The sequence below is a fragment of the Peromyscus eremicus genome, chromosome 3 (assembly GCF_949786415.1).
Source record: "Peromyscus eremicus chromosome 3, PerEre_H2_v1, whole genome shotgun sequence".
NCBI classification, from domain to species: domain Eukaryota; kingdom Metazoa; phylum Chordata; class Mammalia; order Rodentia; family Cricetidae; genus Peromyscus; species Peromyscus eremicus.
Genome location: NC_081418.1, coordinates 12,933,929 through 12,959,620, shown reverse-complemented (window position 1 = coordinate 12,959,620; position 25,692 = coordinate 12,933,929). Strand labels below are relative to the sequence as shown.

Sequence of the window (25,692 nt, the reverse complement as noted above, 5' to 3'; positions counted from 1 at the left end):
ATACTCTTCAACTTCTCACCTCTTTATAGCCAAGGAAGTTTTTGTACTCACAATTTTCAGATACTTTTCTTCTATAAGGCGAGGTCTCTTCTGCAATACTACTAATCTAGCACGATTAATCTAAGTCTTGAACCTGTAGCAGCTATTCTAGTATCTTATAACTTGACTTAACATTGTCCAATTAGGGGCTGAAGAGATGGTTTAGTGATGAGGAGTACTTACTGCCTCTGCAGACGACCTGGGTTTGCTTCCCAGCCCCGACACCAGGTGGCTCACAACTGCTTGTAACTCCAGTTACAAGTCATCCTAGGCCTCCTTAGACATGTACACACAGGTGATGCACACAAATTCACATGGGCATGCACACACACACACACACACACACACACACACACACACACACAAAAAAAAAAACCAAACCAAAAAATCTTTTAAAAGAAAAGCAATTTTCAGTTAGAGGCTGGGAAGGTAGCTCAGCAGTTGTAAGTACAGAAGTTCAAATCCCAGAACCCACACAAATACAGTGAGCTCTGTGTTCAAGTGAGAGGTCCTGGCTTAATGTATAAGGTGAAAAGCAATTGAGTAAGACCCTGAGTTCAATCCCTATTCCTCTGAGTACATCTGCATATAACATACACACACACACACACACACACACACACACACACACACACACACATTCACACATATATACACTCATACACATACACACTTATACACACATATACACTCACACACTCACACACATACACTCACACATACATACTCACACTCACATACACTCACACACATATACACACACATACATACTCACACTCACATACATTCACATTACAGTACTGCATTACAGTACTTTATTACAGAGAAGCTCTTTGTGGGAACCTAAAATTATCATAGCCTTCTAAGACATTTGTTGTCTTTGTGGGTGTGTGATGATTACCTGACAACTGAAAAATAATTTCTCTTGACTGCTCTAGTTAAAAATAGTAACTTTGGAATCTCTGGTTGACTTAATAACAATGGAAGATCTCACACACTCTATACACATTCACACATACATACTCACATTCACATACCTCATACACACACATACATACTCACGCTCATATACACTCACACACATACACACTCACACATACACTCTCTCACACACATTCTTTCACACACATATACATATACACATACATACTCGTACATATACACACACACACTCACACATTCTCTCATACATACAGATACACACTTATACACATTAACTCTCATACACACACATTCTCTCTCTCACACACACACATACACACGCACATTCTCATACACACGCCACTCACACACACTCTCTCACACACACATTCTCTCTCACATATACACACTTACACACACATTCTCTCTCTCTCTCTCTCACACACACACACACACACACACACACACACCACAAAGTGCTCATTGATTTTTACCAAATAATATGGGAAAGCAGATCTTCCATTGTTATTAAGTCAACCAGAGATTCCAAAGTTACTATTTTTAACTAGAGCAGTCAGGAGAAATTATTTTTCAGTTGTCAGGTAATCATCACACACCCACAAAGACAACAAATGTCTTAGAAGGCTATGATAATTTTAGGTTCCCACAAAGAGCTTCTCTGTAATAAAGTACTGTAATGCAGAGCCGGCTCTTAACAGGTTCACTCAGACGTGGTTCTAAATTGGGAGAATGGAAAATCAATGTGGGCTACATAACACTGACTATGTAATTATAAACCTATGAAATTATAACTATTTCCAGGAAATAGTATCATTTTTATAAATAATAAAATTTAAATGGGTTATTCCACTTGGAGCTTTTAACATAAAAGATATATATTACCTGAAACCTATGCTGTACTGGACATTTAAATATGAACAAGATGATAAGAACACACATGGCGGGGGTGGGGGAAATAGAAAAAAGAAAAAAAAAAAGAACACACATAGCAAGAGAAAATTATTTGTTATCTCTAAAATAAAGGAAGAATACTATTTTTGTTACTGTTTTCTTACAAAACAATAAAGGGAAGGGAAGGGAGAGGAGAGGGGAGTGGGGAGGGGAGAGGAGGGGGAGGGAGGAGGGGAAGGGAAGGGAAGGGAGAGGCCTGCACAGTGTCACTCTTCTGTAAGCCTGGCTGTAAGAGGTACAGGCAGGAAGGTCAGGACAGTAGAGCTCATGGCCATCCTTGGCTACATAGGCAGTTTGAAGCCAGGCTTGTTTACACGAGACCCTGTCTTAATAAAACAAAAACAAACAAGTAAAGTAAAACAATAATGGAAATGTTGTAACTATATGAGAATCTGAAGTAAGGAAGAAAAAGAAAATTGCTTTCCTGTCTGCTTTTACTCTCTATTTACTTCACTTTAATTCTACCTCCATTTTATCATTCTTCCGTCGACTACTTCTTTGAAGGAAAGATAAAGAGATTCTTCCTAGCAACCAAATGAAGGTTCCCTTGTAGTGTCTCTCTTCTCTCCTGTACCCCGAGTCCTAAAGCACTCACAAGTCCCTTCTCCCCCACCCCTAATGATGTGGAGTCACCCAGGACAGACACAGACACAAAGTGTCATCACTGGAGAAAGGCAAGTAGGTATTTACGTTTGTGTAGGTGCTGAAAAAAAAAAGTGCTTTTTATTCAGAAACTGTCATGGGGCACGAGTCGATCGATCGTTCATCTTTCTGTTGCTATTTTCCTTTCAAAAGAACGGGGGTGGGAGGTGGGGGTGGGGTGGGATTTGAACCAGAGTACCTTCCCAGTCAATGATTTACAAGCTATTTTGGAAACTCAAAGCGTACCAATCTTTTTCTTTTAAATACCAGGCCAACTTCTAAAGACTCAATATCATGTAGACTGCACTTACCACAAAGGGATAAAATTTCAAACCAACAAAAACATGATCAGAACTTTAAAACATGCTAAATATAAAAATTTTAAACAATAGAAAGTTACTTCTAAAGATAAAAATAATTTATGAGTCAAATAAAAGCGCATAAGTAATCTAATATATGTAGCCAACACCCCAGGATGTTGCTAGATGCAGCTTAGGTGTCCATTTTAGCTGCGCTTCCTGGTGAATTCCTGTTATATCAACACTCAGGGACTAAGTAGAGGCTTTCCTAAGCTCAGAAGTTAAAAAAAAGTTAGAGAAAAAAACCAAGAAGAGAGCATTTTACACAGTTCAACACTGGGCGTTTGCCTCTAGGGACTAAAAGGACATTGGTGTTTATTAAGTTAGACATTAAACTCAATGAGTCACACAAGGAACAAGGGAGTTTTGTTATTGTTGTTTTGTTTTTATGAGATAAGGTCTCACTAAGTAGCCCAGGCTAGCCTGGCACTTGCTATGTAGACTAGGTTGGCCTCACACTTGCAGGAACCTTCCTGACTCTGCCTCTAGAGTGCTGGAATTACAGGAATACACCACTGAGTCTGCTGTGAATTTTTTTTAAGTAGAAGGAAATTACAAAGAGAAAAGAAGGAATTATTGGGAAGTAAACACTGTAAAGAAAATATTCTAAAAATACACTAAGCTAACACGACTCATCAAACAAAAGAACGAAGGATAAATCAGTAAGACAAAACTGAGGTAGGAGACACAATGGTTCAAGAAAAGTAGACGTTAGGGATCACAGATCTGATGAAGGTGCTGGGAATGGAGCTCAAACGGAAGAACACATGTCACATGACAAAGTGCAGGCTTCTCTCCCACCACCTCCCCACACACACCACACACACCACACACACATACCACACACACACACACACACACACCACACACACCACACACACACACACACACACCACACACACACCACACACACACCACACCACACACCACACACACACCACACACACACACCACACCACACACCACACACACACCACACACACACCACACACACACCACACACCACACACCACACACCACACACACACCACACACACACAAACCACACACACCGCCGCATACATCTCATAACATATGCACCACACCACACACAAACCACACACACCACCACATACACCTCATAACATATGCACCACACACATCACCACATACAACTCACAACATATGTACCACACACACACCACACACAAATTAAACATACTACCATACACACTACACAACATATGCAACACACACACACCACCACCACATACACCACACAACATATGCACTACACATACCATACCCCCCCACACACATAAGTATCTTTAAAAAATATCTGATATAATTTTGATTTAAATACCTTAAATTATAGAAATTTTATTACAAGTGGAACAGTTATAATTTATAGGTTGAAATTTAAAATAGACCAACAAGTGTTCTACAAAATTTGAGCATGAGCCAATCTCGGGAAAGAAGGTGAACTTCAGGAGTGAGCAGATGGCTCACTAACTGATCCTGTTCACAATCACCACACATCTTTATAGCAGGAAAAATAATATATCCCCCCCCAGACCTGTCAAAACGGACTTTTCCATCTGCATTGCTGGAGGTCACAAGAAACTGCCACACTTCTAGCACATGGACGAGTCCATTCCTTACTTTGTCATCCGTGAACACGGACTAGCATGTGTTCTAGACATGCATGCTGTGCAAAACACTGAACGCACAGCAGAGCAGAGAGAAGGATCACGGCCGACCCACTGCCTGTGTCACAAGCAGACTTAGAAACTGGCAGCAAGAATGGGCAAAGCCACCACAGATGTGGCCAGGGGTCCTCCTCACACTGCTCTTTGCCTCACTTCTGAGCCCTGCACTACCTTAATGGTTTTGTTTACTTCCGTGCTTCCTCCTGTCTGTCAGAAAAGGAGAACGAAACACACAGGCATCAGTAAATCTAAGGCCTCAGATGCTGATTGGTACACTTGGAAGCTGAGGCCACCCAGCCCTAACAATATTCGTAGTGTTGAAGCTTTTCTGTTTCCAAACTACAGATCCGCCTTGAGGTCTCATCTGCTAACACTACTGAAGACGTTTTAAAATTTTTACTTAGTGAGAAAGGTAGCGTGACCTCGAAAACAGACCTCATCCAAAGTGCTCTGATGTGGAAAACCTTGGAATCATCAAGCCGGCACTCAGCATTCCAGTGTCAGCTGCAGACATGCTCCCTGCTATAAAGATGGCTGTGAGAAGACTAACCGACATGTGGATCCATATGCACACCCCTCCTCCTGGTCCACTTGATCCATTCTCACTGTCCACCCTTCTAGTTTCTTTCTGTTCACTTGGTACAAGATCCCGCATCAAAGCCTCGGGGCCTGGGAACATACTGAACATACCAGAAAATGTTCTGTTCCCATCTCACCTGCCAAATATTTATTATGCAAACCTCAGAGTTAGTATTGCTCCATGAAGAGTGCTGTGGAGCTGAAGCACGGCTCAATGGGAGAGGACTTGCCTGTCAGGCTCCAGGAGGGTCCTGAACACAGTTTTCTGTACTGAAGCATTAAAGCATCCTCTCTGAGCCACCAGCTAGATCAAGCCTACCGTAAGTGCTCTCACAGCAATGTGCATGTCTTTAACTTACTAGTTATAGGATGTGCAGGCACTGGGGGTAAATAGTTAAAGGGTATCTGTAACTCCTTAGAGACAAGCTTCACAAGGGCAAGAACTGCATGAGGTACGACATGCAGCTGTAGCTGTGCGCATGACCCGCAGCAAGTACTCTCTTCACGTTTACTGAATGAGTAAGGATTGCAAACAGTGTATCTGAGAAATCGGGCTTCTTTCTACTCTGCCATAAATTCCCCGTGTTAGTGTTCTAACCTCTAAACCTCTACAGCTGAGCTTTGAGTTTCCTGTTACAACTATCAAGTCTAATTACCTGCATCTAATTCCTTTCTAACTCCATTAATGCAAGACTTCTGTGAAAAATATCAGCTGGACCCCCGATACGTTACTATCTAAAATATCCATAACCATTCAAACCACTCAACGCCTAGGGTCTTTACTACATATTTTTATTTTTATAGTAACACTCACTGGAAAGCAAGGACTTTTAATAAAGAGCAAGAAAATAATTATATCTTGGAATAACACCAAGGGAATAATTTGTGTGCGTGTGTACATGCGCACGCATGAGCGTGTTTTAAGCTGCTAGAACAACTTCCTGCTTGATTATAATCACACTAATAACAGTGCACTCTGATACAAAAAGAAATTGCCGAAAGTAGATTTGAAAAGGCATTATATAATGAAAAGGTTGGTTTCAGAATGGAAATGAAACACTTTTACTGTTATTAGTTCTATACACAAAACATAATTAGTGCCACTTTGATTTTTTTAAATAATTTTTTGGCTGAAAATGTTTTAAAAGATAAGGTCTTAAATATTATCCATATCTATAGATAAGATTTTGAATATTAACAAATGGCAAAATCCTTTGGATACTTAATTGGGCAAACAGAAACATCACACTAGAAAGAAAATAAGAGGGACTTTCTACTCAACAGCTTACAAGCAAAGCTTGGGGACAGAACTCATGGGGACAGCAGCTGTCACTTCATTTTTCTGTACTCCCAGAACTAGGAAGCCTGACCAGTGTCAACTGGTAAGGGGCCAATAGATTCTCTTTCGGCTACAGAGTTAAGACGACTCATAATCTTTATAAATCCATTAAGGCAGGTGATGCATTATACATGATGATGGACTTAGAGCAACCTTCAGTCCAAAGAGAAAGGAAATTTACTTATTCCGCAAATAATTTTTTCCTATAATTCAAAGAGAATCAAATCATGAAATCCAAGATCTCCCTGAACCACACTGATTACAATATGGTAGAGGAGCATATGTTTGCATAAGTCTGCCAGGGAGGAAATGCACACCCCATCGAGTCCACGGAGGAGATGGGAAATACACAAATGCCTGGTAGTAGACAAAAAACACAGTTAGCAGAAAGACCTAGAACAGTGAGCAGTTAATGCATGTGTGAGGATGGACTAAACATTTTCCCTGTTTATTAGATTTGTGGAGCTCCTTTGCGTGTGGAAAAGAAGGAAGAGGAAGGGGGTGGATGTTTTAACGACTTTTGCAAAGTTATAATCAAATCTCTTCAAGTTTTTGGCAAGATGATGATATGTTTCAGCTTCATTACTCTTGCTCATAAAGTTTCATATTTTCTCCAGATGCAGATAAACTAATATGTGGGTTCAAGACAGGCATGAGAACGGGGCATGTGTTTGCCATGTGCAAGGCAGAAACATATTTCAGACGTAATGGCTCGGAAGCCACTATGTTCCCCTGTACTGAACAATGAACAATTTAACTTCTACAGAGAATAAAGAGGAACTAAAAATAGCTGCAAGAACAAATGGTTGAGAATATAGGACACCCTTTGGAGGGACTTGGTCTTCTTTGAAAGAATGGAAATTTTCTATTGGAATAATTGAGATTCATCTGAACTAAAAACATCTCCACATTATGGCTTATTAAATACAACTGCCAAAGGAGATGTTACTGAAGTGTTGGAATAAAAAGATTTACATTTTAATTCCTCTGCTATTTTGATTGTTTCCAGAGAGCCCTAGATTGTGGTGCATGAAAACACAAATTCTAGTACCAGACTTCTTGACTCCAAATTCTTGGGCCATTACTTCAGTTTCTTCCTATGTAAATTGAGGATAACAAAGGAAAGACTGCTTAATACATATATAAAATTAGTCCACTAGTGTCCGGTATATAGGAAATACTTGTTCTTGTTAGTACTTCAACTCTGGTGAGTTCTTTTAACATTCCTCAGCCCAGTTATCAGTATTAGTATCAGGTCAACATATATTTTAAGAGGTCAATATTATAAAGATAGGAACTCTGTAGTAGTAACATCAGCATCATAAAAATATAAAGTACAAAATTTGGGGAATGTAAAACAAAAACACAGTCTTTTTTTTTTCTTTCTACCAAGGTCTCGCTATGTAGCCCTGTATGACCTGGAACCCACTTTGTAGGCCAGGCTGGCCCAAATTCCTAGAGATCTACCTGCTATGCTATGGTACTGGGATTTAAGGCATCCTCCACCACATCTGGCCTAATCATCATACACTTTAATACCATTGAAAACAAGTGTTCATTTACAGGAGAAGATGTGCTACCAGTAGACATTAAAGGGTCACAATGGATCCACATTAGTCAGGAAAAGCCATGAACTCTCCCAAGAAACTAACATTAAACAACTGGCCTCATACTTTCCCCTAAAACTTAGCTTGAAGTCTGAATTAATAGAAAGCTAATTAAAGTAACTCTTTCTATTGGATACCATTATAGAGTAATTATGAGCAAGCAAAATCAGTGCCCCAAGATTCTAGCACACTGATCATCAAAACTGTTTAGTCCAGGTATACTTTTATTGAGGATTTAAAATACCTTTGGAAATACCATGGTTTTTGCATCAGTAACAGAGAAAACTGAGTTTTCCTTCTAACTCAATTCACTAGTTCAAGCAAAAGTGTTTTAAAAAGAGCATCAGGCCGGGCGGTGGTGGCACATGCCTTTAATCCCAGCACTCGGGAGGCAGAGCCAGGCGGATCTCTGTGAGTTCGAGGCTGGCCTGGGCTACCAAGTGAGTTCCAGGAAAGGTGCAAAGCTACTCAGAGAAACCCTGTCTCAAAAAACCAAAAAAAAAAAAAAAAAAAAAAAAAGAGCATCAGTTCAGAACCACAGGACGAATAGGGCAAAGTTTTCAGTGCTGGCCCCACCTGCAATTACAGAGTGATTTATTGTGGAATATTATTTTAAAGTTTGTTGCATTTTTTTTCTTACTGCTTTTGTTAACAATGTAAAGATATGTTACATTTGTTTGATTAAATAAAATTGTGAGCAGGAGGCTGAGTCAGCAAGTAGCTGACAGGAAGTGGTAAGGAGGAACCATGTGCAGAAAGGGTATTTTAAGTGGGGGCTGAGAGAAGGATGCTGGGTTTTTGGAAGACACCAGCAAAGGGAGGTTAGCTAATTGCTAGTCAGGCTCTCTGAGCAAGCAAAATTCCATCTCAACCTCTGAATCTTGAGTTTTTTAGAGGGATAGAGATTTAGATAAGTTCCCTTAGTAGCTTTGAAAGAGTTGGTGCCTGAGGGAACAGAATCCCCTCAGACTGTGGCCCTTGCACCCAAACTGCTGCTGGTGGCAGCAGAATTGCAATCTCTAATTAGGACAGTTGTTGCTTAAAAGGCAGCCACAGTTATAAAGAAAAACAAAAATTGGCGCCCAATGCGGGGCTCAAATTTCCCTGTAGGTCCTGAAAAAGCTTAAAAAAAAGAAAAAAAGAAAGAAAAAACGAGGATATGGTTCCTTTAAGAGTTTCTGCCTTCTGGTGAGCTCTTAAGCAGCCAGTACATTAAGTAGGAACAAAAAACGAAGTAAAAATGCCTGCCACAGTGCAAGCATTGGCATTCTAGAGCTCTAGGAAGGCTGAGTGCAGTTCTTGGTCATCTAACTCCAACTGGGCAGTGAGCTAACTTTAAGGCTTTGCTTTCACAAGCCTAGAAGCAGGCAGAGCCAGCCAAGAGAGCCATGCAGAGGATCCAGGTGTAGCTTAGCAGTCTAAAGTTTGCTCATGTGGTCAAAAAAGGCAAAAAAATACGCAGTAAAAGAGGTTCAAACTGAATAAAAAAAAACTCTAAACAGGTTACAGTGTATTTAACGATATGTGTAGGCTCAAGAAAAGAAAAAGGGTGTTGTCATAGGGAAAAAATGAATAGTTTAAAAATAAATACTTTAAAGAGAGAAGTAAAGTAATACATAAAAAGAATGAGCCACGTAAGATGGGAAATACACAGGGAGTCTGGATCCTGCATGCTATTGTATTGATTTTGAATTTTTTGGTTGTTAATAAGCAAACAACAGCTCCTAAGAGACATGGGATTGAAAGAGGGACTGATGAAATAAATTAGCCTATATATTTAGGCATGCCTTAACTTTGAAAAAGTCAAAAAAATCACCAACCCCACATCTGACAGAGGGCTGATCTCCAAAATATATGAAGAACTCAAGAAACTAAATATCAAAATACCAAACAATCCAACTGATAGAAAAGTAAGTAGGAGGTAGTCTTAAATACATCGGCACAGGAGATCACTTCCTAAATGTAACACCAATAGCACAGACACTGAGAGCAACAATTAATAAATGGGACCTCCTGAAACTGAGAAGCTTTTGTAGAGCAAAGGACACAGTATATAAGACAAAACAACAGCCTACAGAATGGGAAAAGATCTTCACGAACTCCACATCTGACAGAGGGCTGACCTCCAGAATGTATAAAGAACTCAAGAAACTAGAAACCAAAATACCAAACAATTGAATTTAAAAATCGGCTACAGAGCTAAACAGAGAATTCTCAACAGAAGAATCTCAAATGGCCAAAAGACATTTAAGAAAGTGCTCAACATCCTTAGTCATCAGGGAAATGCAAATCAAAATGACTCTGAGATACCGTCTTACACCTGTCAGAATGGCTAAGATCAAAAACACTGAAGACAGCTTATGTTGGAGAGGATGTGGAGCAAGGGGAACACTCCTCCACTGCTGGTGGGAGTGCAAACTTGTACAGCCACTTTGGAAATAAGTTTGACAGTTTCTCAGAAAATTGGGAATCAATCTACCTCAAGACCCTGCAATACCACTCTTGGGCATATACAGAAGGGATGTTTAATCACACCACAAGGACAAATGCTCAACTATGTTCATAGGAGCATTATTTGTAATAGTAAGAAACTGGAAACAACCTAGATGCACCTCAACTGAAGAATGGATAAAGAAAATGTGGTACATTTGCACAATGGAGTATTACTCTGTGGTTAAAAAAAAAATGACATCATAAAATTTGTAGGCAAATGGATGGAACTAGAAAAAAATCATCCTGAGTGAGGTAACCCAGACCCAGAAAGACAAACACAGTATGTACTCACTCATAAGTGGATATTAGATGCAAAGCAAAGGATAATCAGGCTACAATCCATAACCCCAGAAAAGCTAGGTAAAAAGGAGGACCTAAGAGAGCCAGGTATGGAGTACCCCAGGAAGGGGTAATAGTTAAGATCTCCTGGGTAAAATGGGAAGGGGGAAATAGGAGGGAGGAGATGAGGGACGGGAACATGAGGGATCGAGATGGATGAGTTGGGAAAGGGATGAAAAGGGAGAGCAATGAAAGAGATATCTTGACAGAGAGCCATTATAGGGTTAGGGAGAAACCTGGTGCTAGGGAAATTCCCAGGAATCCACAAGGATGACCCCAGCAAAGACTCCTAGCAATAGTGGAGAGGGTGCCTGAACTAGCCTTCCCCTGTAATCAGATTGGTGACTACCCTAATTGTCATCATAGAATCTACATCCAGTAACTGATGGAAGGAGATGCAGAGATCCACAGCCAAACACTGGGCCTGTGAGGTCCAGGCTACTATGAGTTACACAGTGAGACTTTGTCATGATAAAGAGGGAGGAAGTACTTGATAGAGAGCAGGGGAGGGGATGTATGGGAAGGGATGAAGGGAGGAAAGGAGAAAATGGTGTGATTATATTTTAATATTAACAATTTAAAAAAACTTTTAAAGGAAGCCAGGTGGTGGCACACGCCTTTAATCCCAGCACTTGGGAGGCAGAGGCTGGTGGATCTCTGAGTTCAAGGCCAGCCTGGTCTACAAACAGAATTCCAGGACAGTCAGGGCTGTTTCATAGAGAAACCCTGTCTCAAAAAACAAAGCAACAAAACAACAACTTTGAAGGGGGAGGGAGGTTTAGATGAGGACAAGGATAAGACAGTATGGCAGAAAGGGTGTTGGGGAAGGGATAACTAATAATAAGAATGTTTTTTAATAGCTATATGGTCTTCATTTATCATGGTCTTTTATTCCTTGTTCTCCCTCTCTGTTCTTGATCCAGCTGGGATCTCCCGCTCCCCTAAGCTCTCTTTCCCTCAACCCTTGCCCTTCATTACTCCCACTCATGTCCAGGTTGTTCATGTAGATCTCATCCATTTCTCTGTCATTGAGTGACTGAGAATAGGAAGAAGCAAAGTGCTAGAGAGGGCCACAGAAATCCACGAAGATACCTCCACAATAGACTACTGGCAATGGTTAAGAGACAGCCCGAACTGACCTACTCTGGTGATAGGATGGCCAAACACCCTAATTGTCGTGCTCAAAACCTCATCCAATGACTGAGGGAACTGGATGCAGAGATCCACGGCCAGACCCCAGGTGGAGCTCCAGGAGTCCAATTGGCCAGTAAGAGGAGGGTTTGTATGAGCAAGAATTGTTGAGACCAAGATTGGATAAAGCACAGGAACAAATAGCCAAACGAATGGAAACACATGAACTATGAACCAATAGCTGAGGAGCTCCCAACTGGATCAGGCCCTCTGGATAAGTGAGACAGTTGATTAGCTAGATCTGTTTGGGAGGCATCCAGGCAGTGGGACCGGGACCTGTCCTCAGTGCATGAGCTGGCTGTTTGGAACCTGAGGCTTATACAGGGACACTTGGCTCACCCTGGGAGGAGGCGACTGGACCTACCTGGACTGAATCTACCAGGTTGATCTCAATCCTCAGGGGAGTCTTTGCCATGGAGGAGATGGGAATGGGGGGTTTGTTGGGGGGGAGGGGGGAGAACAAGAGAATTTGTGGCTGATATGTAAAATTAAACTAAATTATAAAATAAAATTTAAAAAAAAAGAACACGTAAGTTATGGAATAGGAAGGATACAAAGCACAGTGTGTCCTCTAGTTTTAACAATGTCACAGACTTTTAATTTAGTGTGTGTGGTAGAAAAAGTTTATAAAATGTCATAAGTAGTGAAAGTACAGTTATATAATGGCTATTGTGACTACACAGAGGTTTGCAGGGATATATGGGCTTGGGGTCTGGGCAACAACCTTGTAAGAGTGTTTATGTTAGTCTAGGTGTGTGATGTTTTCTGTTTGCAAGTTCCTTACAATTAAGTGGATTTTTATTTAACATAAATAAATAAATAAATAAATAAATAAATAAATAAATAAAGGATAAAGATTATGAAAATTACAAAAAAAGCTATATGGAAACTTACTATTTTATAAGCTCCCTGAATATATAAGTATTCATAGGAGTGATTTAAATTGAACTTATCCCATACAGGGAATAATGCAGCTCCCAGAAGCCTCAGATTACCAAGTGAAAAACCCAGTGCCAGGGGTAGGCTCTCTGCTAAAGTTGTTGGTCATAGCTGTCTCACACAGTGCCCAAATAATACAGGCCACTGTTACTGTCCTTGGTTGCCCACCAAAACTTGATGGTAAGACCATATTGCTGAAGCCACTACACACTTTGGTCATAGGACACAAAGAAATAAAGTTGGTACTGGCCAGGAAGCTTTTTCCCTGATGGATAGATTTCATAAAACGGGAAGGTGCCACATGGGTCGATAAGCCAAAAACTCTTGAACAGAGTACCCCAGATGTGAACCTAGTGAATTACAATAATGACCTGTACAGCCTACACTCATGGGTGCAATAGGGGCATGGATGTTATTGGGTTAACCAACAACTCTCTGCTTGGTTTAAGGCCTGTTCCACAAAAGGAAATGCGTGCCTGGTATTGTAACTCTTGCTAGGAACCCATAGTTGAGTCTCCTCCACAGATGCCAGAGATAAACTTACTATTATTTTGCTAAATGCACACAGTATTCAACTTTTGTCTAAATTTTTATCTGTTTGCCCATAGACCGATGTAGTGCTCAGTCCTTACCAGGAAATTTTCTTTGTGCAATTGATTGTTGTTATAATATAAACTGATAACTGATCAAAGCGTGGAGAGTAAGTATCAGTGGTATGCTCAGGCACAAATGGGCTGTAGTTGGCATTTTATCTGGGCCACCAACCAGCTCCCAAATAAAGACACAGAGACTTATTATTAGTTATGAATGCTCAGCCTTAGCTTAGGCTTGTCCCACTAGCTCTTTTAACTTAATTTAACCTGTTTCTGTTCATCTACATTTTGCCTCGGGGCTTTTTACCTTTCTTTCATTCTATATGTCCTACTTTCCTGCTTCCTCCATATCTGGCTGGCTGGCCCCTGGTGTCTCTTTTTCTTTCTTCCTCTTCTCTGGAGCCTAAATTTCTCCTCCTACTTACTCTCCCTGACTGGAAGTCCCACCTATACCTCCTTCCTCACTATTGGCTGTTCAGCTTTTTATTAGTTCAATCAGGTGCCTTAGCCAGGCAAGGTAAAACAGCAATACATCTTTACATAATTAAACAAATATTCCACAACAATGGGCCTACAATATAATGCCCCATACCCACCCAAAGCTCAGGGGTCATTAAAAAAGAGGGCACAGAAAGACTGTAAGAGTCAACGGAGACCAGAACTAAACAATATCCTCTGGATGACAGGACCCCTACAGTCATGAACTCTACAGCAGCTGTGGTTGCCTGCACATGACCTGCACAAGATCAAGCCAGTTAGCATCTAGCAGGGAGGAGGGAGGGGTTCAGGAGCCTCCACTCCTAATGAAGGAGCTATTAACAGTTGATGACTTCTAAAGGGAGAAATGGTTTTCTTAAAAGGTGAGGCCCTGGTAGGTTGATTGTGCTCTATTGGATGGCCTCACAACCACTGATTATATGAGCAACAAATATTTGACATGGTGCATTAAAAAAAAAGAGGGCACAAAGTTGGGGCGTGGGTAAGGAGGTTGAGGGTGGATCTGGAAGTACTTAGAAAGACAAGTAGAAGATGAATGCAACCAAAATATATTGCATGGCCTTCTCAAAGAACTAATAAAATTATTGTAATAGTTTTTTAAATGATGACAGTAGTAAAGGAATAATGATTAAAGTATAATAGAAATAATTAAGCTGGGACATGGTAGAGCATGCCTAAAATTCCAGCGTTAGGAGGCAGAGGCAGGAAAAAGATTATTAAAGGCTAATTTTGCCTTTAATAGTAAGACCCAGACTTAAAAAAAAAATAATAGCATGGTGGGACCTTTGATCCCAGCACTGAGGATCTTTAGGAGTTTGAGGCCAGCCTTATTAATATAGTGAGTTCTAGGCTAGCCAAGGTACATAGTGAGACTCTGTCTCCAATAAAATAAAATAACAAAATAAAAATAATAGAATTTAAAGCTAGTCTACTCACATCTGATAATCAAATTTCACCTATGAAAAAGATGTATAAACAAACACAAATATTTAGATCATTCTAATTTTATTAACTGGTTGACTTTAAGTAAGCCATGGCTAAACTGACTTTAGAAGAATGTTTTCTAAGTAACCTTATTCTAAAATTGTATTTATTTGTAGTACGTTAGTTATGATTGATGTAAAACCCTACTGTGGTGGTTTGAATGAGAATAGCCCCCTCATATATTTGAAAGCTTGTTCCAAACTTGATGGAATTGTTTTGGGGAAGTATTAGGAGATATGACTTTGCTGGAGGAGGTATGTCACTGGGAGTGAGCTTTGAGGTTTCAAAAGCCCATGCCACTCCCAGTTAGCTCTCCATCCGCCCACTCTCCACCTCTGCTTGTGATCAGATATGAGCTCTCTGCTACTGCTCCAGCACCAGGCCTCCCTGATGCCATGCTTCCCTGAATGGCCATGCACTCACCCTCTGAATGTAAGCAAGTCCCCAGTTAAATGCTTTCTTTCATAAGTTGCCTTGATTGGTGTCTTTTCACAGCAATAGAAAGGTAATTGAGACACATACCATGCCTGTATCAATGTAATCCGAAGTGTTTCTATTCTGGCAAAGAGAACTTAGGAGGGCATGTCAATGTGCATGTCATGACTTAGGTCCCCCCACACCTGAACTTGCCTTCTGTCCTGCAATAAAGGTTCTGTTCTCAGCATTCAAGCTTAGTGCTGACAGTGCTTAACCTAACTCTCCCAGAAAATGCAGCTAAAAAAAAAAAAAAAAAATGTAACTAGAGTCACACATGGTAGATGCACTTGCCAAATAGCCCGATCACTGCTTCATGAATTATTTGTCGTCATTATTTACACTTTGCACACTTATACTCTGTTAAAGAACTTATGCTGCAGAGCTGGGGACATGGCTCAGTGGGTAGAGCATCTCCAAGGACCGAGGATCTTCAGTTGCCATTCCCGACCAGCCAGCCTTAAAATGCACAGCACTGAATTCCTCTCACTTGGATGGAGGCCTCCCTATCACCACACAGCAGGATTTGAGCTTAAGTAACAGCTTCTATAAATAGATCCATTTTCTATTCCTTTCTAAAATCATCTCCCCAGCCCATATGACTCAGCGACTCTTAAGGTAACTAAGTAATATCCAAGAGTCGCTGGAAAAGCTACTGTATTTAGAATTCCAGACAAAAACCATGTGTCTCAAATATAAGATAAACTTGTAAGTAAGAGGGGCATCTTGGAAAAGGAATGCTGCTGCTGAGTTCTTAAAAAAAATAGAATAAACAGAAAATGGTTTAGTAATCTAGGCATGGTAGCATACTCAAGAGGATGTGTCAGGATAACTGAGCTCAAGGCCAGCCTGAGCTACATAGTAAAGCCTGAAAGAGATGAGAGGAGGAAAAGGAAGAGAGGGGGAGAGAAGGGAGAGAAGGGAGGGAAGGGAAGGGGAAGGGAGGGAACGGTGAGGAGGGAGAGAATAGCCTGGTATGGATCGCTCAGCAACAGCAGCTGCTGCTTGCAATTGCATTTCAAAGGTAGCTTCCAAAATCGAGCATGCCCTTAAAAGCTACTTGAGAAAAAGACAGGTGTCTGCTTCTAATTTACAATTGACACAGTGGTGAGGATGGCTCTGTTCTAATACGTTCAGCAAAATTCACTGCACATCAAAGCCTAGGATTTTTCCCTACTTAATGGCTTAATATTTTTGTTCTTATAGAAGGAACCCTGATTCTGCAGGGTTAAAGAAGTTTTGAGAATCAATAAGGAAACTCAATGTCCAAGATAAGCAAAGCAGATTGACTTCTGTGTGTTGTAGAATATTAGTTAAAGATGTGTTACATTTGTTTATGCTGTGGAATATTTGTTTAATGAAGCAAGGTGTGTTGCATTTGTTTAACTCTGTGACGCTGTGTTACTTTGCCTGTCTAAAACATCTGAGTGGTCTAATAAAGAGCTGAACGGCCAATAGCTAGGCAGGAGAAAGGACAGGCAGGGCTGGCATGCAGAGAAAATAAATAGGAGGAGAAGTATGGAAAGATCAAAAAACAAGAAAAGGAAGAGAGGAAGAGGAGAGGGACCAGCCACCCAGCTACACAGCAAGCCATGAAGTAAGAAGTAAAGAAAGAAATAGAGAAAGATAAAAGCCCAGAGGCAAAAGGTACATGGGGTAATTTAAGAAAAGCTGGCTAGAAAGAAGCCAAGTTAAGGCCAGGCTTATTATTCATAAGTAAGAATAAGTCTCCATGTGATTTATTTGGGAGCTGAGTGGCAGGCCCCCCAAAAGAGTAAAAATCAATCAGCTACATCTGTGTTCATCTTTTCTGCTGTAACAAATACATTTATGAGATGTACTAACTGTTCAATACCTAATTTTGTACTTCTTGGAATGCAAGAGAAACAATTCAAGTATTTTTTTGTACTATTCAATTATATGAAACAATTTGAGTAAAATTTTACTTGCATATAAAAGGATACATGAACTAAAGGTCCTGTCATTTAAAAAAAAAAAAGTAGAAATATTAGAATGCAATCACTAAACAATGACATCATAGATGAACCAAATTCTGTCACTAATAGAAACTGATTGTGCTTGACTTAAGAAAGAAGTCTACAACATTTCATCATACTACAGAATTATTTGTCAAGGTTTTTTGGTTTTTGGTTTTTGGTTTTTATAAATAAAACACCTCAAAATATATGACAAAAAATTATTCCTTCAGCACACCAGAAGCTTTTGAATTGCTTGAAGGTTAGTAATTGTGCTTCTTGGAGAGGAATCTAGAAAAGGAGACAAGAGAAACAAGTGCAATAGAGATCACAAGCAGTTTTCTGTTGGTGCTGCTTAGGAAATACAAATTTAGGAAAATATCTGTTGCCCTAACAGTCACCATATTACATTTTTTCTGAATGATTTCTTACAACTGTCCTTATAGTATCTTCCCCCCCCCCCCCCCCGCTGTTATTGACATATTCATTAAAGAAAACCAAATGATCATGGTAGGACTTTAAATAGGAAAAAAATCTCTATTTTAGGAAGGAAGAAATGAGCTGGAAATCTGATTCAGGAAAATGAATGAAAAAGGAATTTAGTAGCACAGGTGTCTGCAGGAAAATGGTATTATGGCAAGGAGGAAACAGTTCATGGTGGGACAGCAAGATAGCTCTACAATAAAGACATTTGCTGCTAAGACTGGTGACCTGAGTTCAATCCCCAGGACCCTAGATGGTGGAGTGAAAGAAATGATCCTTCCTGCAAGTCATCTTCCAACCTCTAAACATGCACTCTGGCATGGGTAGGTGCACACACACACACACACACACACACACACACACACAAGAACTCTTTCATAGCGCTCAAACTCTAATAGAGGAAAGATAAGAAAACCCAGGCTTTCTCTTTGCTTCTGTATCAACCTCCCTATCTGTTTCCAGAAACAAGTGCCATTTGAGTTTGCCTTAAAATATTTTTAATGAAATTACAATACATTTCATCAGTGTAAAAGGCTCCTCTAGTGTCACAATAGCCTCTCTTCCCATTAAGCACTTTCTCCCCTGACACCTGCTCCCCATCACACAGCACTTTCTTCAATCTTTTTACCCATTCCAGACTTTAACCTTGACCCACACTCCTTTGTATTCTTATCCATCTTTCCCTGCCACTGAGAACCCAATTAGACTCTGAAGCAATGATTTCTGGGGAAAATCAGATGTACCAAACCAATGAGTAGTAACCAGTTAGTTGCCAGCCAAAATTCAATACTCTCTCAACACACCTAACATTACTGTTGAGAAATCTAACAAAGGTGAGTTGAAATAATTATATTTATTAATAACTTGAGCTACTAAAATAGATACTCATTGGCCATTGTTTTGGTTATTATCATCAGAGATAAAACAATTTAACAAAAGTACTATCAGAACTAATAATGCTAATGAATGGCCATGATCTTTCATTAGTGGCAGATAAATCACATCTCCACAGCAATGCTTACTTCAATTTTTGACCCTAAGGAAATCTGTCCCCTCAACCACTGGTACAAGTTTCTGGCACATGAAAATTATTTTCCTCACTTCGTATTTGAAAACTTGTGCTAGGGTTATTTTCCCAAGATGGTCACGTGAGGAAAAGGAAGCAAGTGTGTCACCAGCATTGCCCAGAAGCAACTGATAATCCAGAAAAACTAAACAAAGGTAATTTAACCCAAGCTGAGAGAAAACCTACAGGGTCTTTAGATAAATTTCCACTTTCGTTTATGGATTAAAGGCAATAATGTATTGCTACTGTTATTAGAAACCTCCAAAACACATGCATAAAAAAGACTAATAAAATCTATTTCAACTTTTCATGGCCCTCCTATTTTATGCAATATAATCTATCCAGTAGATGATCTCTGGGAGATGGCTTGGCCATGAAGTTGGGTAATCTAGGCTCACACTGCAGCTATGTGAGCTCTCTGTAAAGCAGGAAAACAGTTGTATCGATGATAACAGATCACTTGGAGGGTGCAACACATACAAGTTTATGTACAACCAAATCATCAGCAGTAAATGTTAGTTATTATCATTATTAGTATTGAATATTGTGGCTAAGTAACTGGAAATTTCAGTTATCCAGAATACCAACAGATTCAGTTCCGTTCTAAGACACTCCCGCCTCAAAAAAATCAAACAAAAAATGAAAACAGAAACAACAAACTCTAACTTAAAAACGGCAAACTGTATGGTTTCGAATCTGCTGTCACTATTCATTTCTTCAATTTTTCCTGTCTTTCAAATCCAAAGTTGCTGTTCTCCACACTCAAAATTGAAAACTCTATTCCTACTATATTCTAATTAGTAAATGCTTTCAAATTTTTGGTGCCAGGTATGGTGGCTCATGCCAGTAATTTGAGCTCTTAGAAAGCTGAGGCAGAAGGATTGATGCGAATTTGAGACTGGCCCAGACTACAGAAATGAGTCCCTTTCTCAAAAAACAAAAATATGAAAAAATATGTACATACACATATACATTCTTCTTATAACGTCCATATGAATTAATATTGGATTATCTTGGGCTTAAATTCCAATGCTGTCACTTTATAATCTGTCTTGGGCAGAATTTAAAACTCCACTGAGTCTTACTTGTATCCCCTTACAAAAAGGAGATAATACATATCTCCAAGGAATGTTACATTGATTACAAGGCAGAGAATCTAATGTCTCTGATATACAATAGATACTCAAACAGTGGCTATCATCATTATTTATAAAGGAAACAACTTAACTGGGTCACAGGTGTAGACATAAAAAAATAATAAAGTTCATATCAAACACAAGAAAGTTGAAAGACAGGGTTGCATTTAGAATTTCATTTTTATTTTATTGTGAGGGGTTTATGTGCTTATGTGTGTGCACATGTGTATGACACTCATCCACATGCATATGTGTGCCTGTGCATATACAGGCCAGATCAGGATCTTCTAAAATCATTTTTCACCTTAGTTTTTATGAGACCGAGTCTGACACTCAACGAACATCGAGCTGAACAATTCGGTTAAACCTGGCTGGCCAACCAGCCCCAGGAATCCTCCCTCTCATCTCGGCCTCCCCACTGATGGGATTTCAGGAGGGTGCCTCCAGCCTGGCTTCTCCCCAGCTGCTGGGGACCAGAAATCAGGCCCTCACATTTGTACGGTAGACATGCTGCTTGACTGAATCATCTCCATTGCTCCTGGAGCTTCGTTTTCAATGAATCAAAAATACATAAAAGTTAAAGATGAAATTTTTTGTCATATCAAAAGAATATGTATCTCTTTTGTCCATAAAGGCTTTTTATAACCTTGGAGGGGAAAGGTATAAAAATAGCTATAAAAGAACTTTAAAACCAGGGTTGTGCAAGATAAAACTACATTCAATGAAACCTAAAAGACTCTCAAGGCACTAAAGGCCCTAAGTGATTACCTGTTAAAGATCATCACTGAGGTGGATTTTACTTGCTCTAAATATAAAAGTGCAATCAACACTAAAATCCAGACTATGAGAAACTGCATAAGATAAACAATCTCATTTCTTCAACAGGTAAACTATGAGGACAAAAAGACAAAATAAATTTCAAGACACTTTAAAGTACAAGTAGACAAAACTAAAGAGTCAGGTGCTTTGGTAATAAAACTATAAATCACTGTGCTAAAAGGACAGCCTCACAATGAGGGTGGTCTTTACCAGGGTCTCTGCAGGAGGAGGAGGCAGGGCTTGGGTGTGCAAAGCAACAGGTGGGCTCTCTGACCAAGCTTGAACAGGATGGAACAGGGCATACTTTTAACAAGTCATCAGTCCATACATGGTTTTATGTACATCTCTGTCTTAGTATTACATTTTAAAATATTTTTAAATTAAAATTACAATTTTAAAGATTTACCAAAGCAGCAGTTACATTTTTCATATGAATGTATTCCTCTTCTCACATTCATATTCATACCCCAAATTGAATGCACTACACTTGACTTTCCACAAACAAGTTCTATGACAAGTGAGCAGAGCCCTTGGAGAGACTGAGCTCTAGGCATTCTTGGAATCAGGTACAATTTGCATTTAAGGAGCACAGCTCAGTGGGCAGAATGCACGGCCAGCAAGTACAAAGGCCTGGGTCCCAAACTCCATGTTTAAAAAGATTCCCCACAACGGAAGGAAACTTTCACTTACTTTGCTTTCCACGGCCTTGCCTCCACGTTCAATGTGTCTCTCTACATAGCCAGAGGACAGCAGCTCACTGCAACAACAGAAGAGAAATGGCAGTTAAAGAGGGTAGTGCTGCTGAAGACATCCAGTAACCGGAGAGAGGCCGCCAAGCATGCTCCAGGCCCTGGGTTTGATCCCCAATGCGTCAGGGGAAAAGAAAGATGGCTTTGCATATTCATTGCATTCGAAAACTTGCATCGGGTTCACACACACCTACTTCAACAATTCTTTAATTCAGATTTTTAAAACAAAATCGACACTTTGCCAAGAGGGAAAGAGGAAGGAAGGAGGGAGGGAGGGAATATGCTAGACAACTAATGCTTCTAAAGGAAACAGACAAAACTGAATTGCCTCTACCACCTGCTATCCCAGGGCTGAGCAGAGCCTATTTCCCCATCCAGCATTGGGGCTAGGAAACCATAGCAACACCACTATTTTTTTTTAAGATATTTTAGTCTTGTTTTTTTACTTCAGCTTTCTATCAGAAAGTTTTAATTTGCTACCCATATCTTACGTGTTATGTATGTTATTTTTTTCTGAAACATTATTAGTTTCTATCACACACAAAAAAGGAAAATGCAAAGGAATGGGAAAAGGGCCGCCACGATGGTGCAGCAGGTAGATACTTGCTTCCAAGCCTGACAACCTAACTTCAGTCCCCGGGACTCACAGAGTGGAAGGGGATAACTACCTCCCCCAAGTTGTCCTCTGCCCTCCACATGCACACTGACACTCAAGCAGCACATCTACACACACGCGCGCACACACACACACACACACACACACACACACATACACTAATAAAAACAAAGAAATAGAAAGCAAAAGATCAACATCTTGAAGCCATTCTTTCTTAAAATCTCCTAAACAACCTTCCTATATAATTGAATGCTCATCTAATTAGATATTTATCTATGTAGTTATTTAATGTGTATTTGTGTTTTGCCTAGATGCACGTCTGTGCACCACATGCATGCAGTGCCCACGGAGGCCAGAAGAGAACATAAGACACTAGGAAACTGAAGTTAGAGAGGGTTGTGACCCACAATGTGGGTGCTGGGAATTGAATCCAGGTCCTTTACAAGAGCAATCAATGCTCTTAACTGCTGCACCATCTTGCATGAGAAAACCTACTACTGTAGAACTTCCTAAAATATACACCTGTATAAAACGAATTTAAATGGAGTTACATATAATGGGGGAGAGAATGACCCAAACAGACATCTCACATCACCAAATAAAATCCCCAGTACCAGGAATGGGTTACAGCTCTTTCAGTCATTGTCAAAGGGGTCCATAAGCACCCCTAAAAAACATCACAGACAATTGGCAATGCTATTGGCTACCCTCTACAACCTATTGCTGAAGACAGCACATATACATGTCATTGAACACAGATAAATTGAGCTTGGCTCTACTAGAAGCTTCACCCCTTCTGACTAGCTTCATGGTGCTGGGAGGTAGCATTTATACATGCTACAAGAGGAGAAAAAGAATCACCAATGTCACCCAGCAATGAACTGTTTGTTTTTTCCCTCTCCCAGCAGCTATCAATTACAGACATTTTCTGGTTAGAAGTGGAACTTTACATCCACTTCCTGTTCTCAGTCCTGGGATTTTGTCCGGCTAGAACTTGTACAGGTCGTATGCATACTATGGCAATCTCTGCGAGTTCATATGTGCATCAGTCCTGTTGTGTCTGGAGAACACTGTTTCCTTGAAGTCACCCATTACTTCTGCCTTTAACAATCTTTTCACTTTTCTTCTCTGTAGATCCCTAAGCATTGAGAGGAAGGGAATGATAAAGACATCCCATTTAGGGCTGAGTGCTCCAAAGTCTCTCACTGTGCATATTGTCCAATTACAGTTATCTGTGTTAATTATCATCTACTGCATGAAGAAGCTTCTCTGATGAGGGTTGAGCAATGGGTATAGCACTATATCATTAGGAGTCATTATATTGCTATGTACCTTTAGCAGAACAGTAGTAGGTTTAGGAGATAGGTCCATGGCCACTCTTGGCCTCATTAACAGTGTCAGGTATGGATTCCATCTCACTGAACTCGCCTTAAATCCAATGTTTTAATGGTTGGTTTTCCTCCTAACTTTTGTGCCACTGTTGTGCTGGTGGATATGTCTTTTAGGCAGGTCACAACTAAATGTCTCTTCCTCCCAGAGTTGGGGTTACAGACAACCGTGTACTTGTGGTACTTGTACAGTCAAACCTTTTCCTACTGAGCCATCTTTCCAGGTCCAAAAAGTCTTTAGATTTTTTTAAAGCACTAAAATATAAATAAAATTATCATGAATAACTAAAAAGAATACTTGAGACTATAAATTTTTAACACCACTCTATTTATACACATTGAGTCAATTTTTTAAAAGTCTTCTAAAAAACCTTTTATGAGTCATCAAGCCAAAGTTGTCCCAACTGTAAACTTCTGAGCACATGGCCCATCATGAGCACCATGCCTACAGTTGTTTGAAATGGAAACTAAATGTGCAAGCAAGTGCTACATAAATGCATACCTGTAGTGCTGTAGAGTCTATGACTATATTTCCACTCAGGAAACTAAAGTCCACGGTCATTTACTTTTGAAAATACATATTCCTATTTTCCCTCCACTTCTCATGTATGAATGTGTGTGTGTGTGTGTGTGTGTGTGTGTGTGTGTGTGTGTTGTGTGTGTGTGTGTGTGCCTAGTATTGGCGAAATGCCTAGTGCTGGCCAGTGAGCTCCTGGGATCCACCTTTCTCTGCCCCCCTACAGGAATATACAGCCATCCCTGGTTTTTTATGTGAGTGCTGTGGGTTCAAACTCAGGTCCTCATGCTGCAGCACAAGTGCTCTTATTCACTGAGCCATCTGCCCATTCCCTGGAATACATTTTCCCATTTGCTTTATGTGAGAACCAGCTAGGATATGCTAGGTTGTATGTTGAAGATTTAAAAGAAAAAAAACTAAAAAATGAATTAAACTGTAAAGACACTTATTATCTTCTTATTAGAAATTCCAGGGCAACCATAATTGAATTTTCAGTTAATATTCAGCTGTTAGATGAATAAACTTGAGCCTGAAAATGTGTGTGTATGTGTGTGTGTGTGTGTGTGTGTGTGTGTGTGTGTGTGTGTGTGTGAACTTTTGATAGATTTTTAAGTATGGATGAGTAGGTAATAGGCAAATTGTGTTACATGTAGGCAGAATTCACAGGATGCCATCTATCTATTGACTTGTCCAATAACTGAAAGAATAACTGTTGCAGACTACTAGGAATAGCAGTCTTTTTCTTCTTTTTAGGTCAGTTCTGGACCTTGTCGGGAACCATCAGTAGGGAAGGTAGATGCAACAGTGAGAGAAGTAGCCTATGGAACATTGTATGCCTCAGAATGAGCTGGTGTGCTCCCTCTCCCGTTTACTCCCTATTCTACATGTGCTAACCTATGTCTCTGAACTCTCACTCTGTGCAGTCTAAGGGTTAATTTGTTCATCTGGTCTACCTCTGAGACAGTTCACTCAGTAGCATACCTAGAAGCTGCCATTGGCCACATCAGAGCACTTACAGAGCTGATCCACACAGAACCGCAGCACCACTGACATTAAGGCTACTTTATTTTTTAAAATTCACTGATGTTGCATTATGTGTATGGGTATTTTACCTACGTGTATGTCAGTGCACCACAGATGTGCCTGGTACCTGCAGAGGACAGAAGAGGGCATCAGTGCCCCTGCAGCTAGAGTTACAAACTGTTGTGAGCCACCATGTGGGTGTTTAGAATTAAACTTAGGTTCTCTTGAAGAGCAGCTAGTGCTCTTAACCAATGATCCATCT

At 40.1% G+C, this 25,692-nt stretch overlaps 1 protein-coding gene across 1 annotated transcript in view; it reads right to left on the bottom strand.

Moving 5' to 3' along the window:
* The window catches only part of Adam22 (ADAM metallopeptidase domain 22), a 222,125-nt gene that overhangs the window by 95,688 nt on the left and 100,745 nt on the right, over window positions 1-25,692 (bottom strand). The window contains exon 5 of the mRNA XM_059256452.1: window positions 21,828-21,894. Coding sequence (XP_059112435.1) covers window positions 21,828-21,894 — 67 coding nt within the window. The remainder of the gene's footprint in view (window positions 1-21,827; window positions 21,895-25,692) is intronic.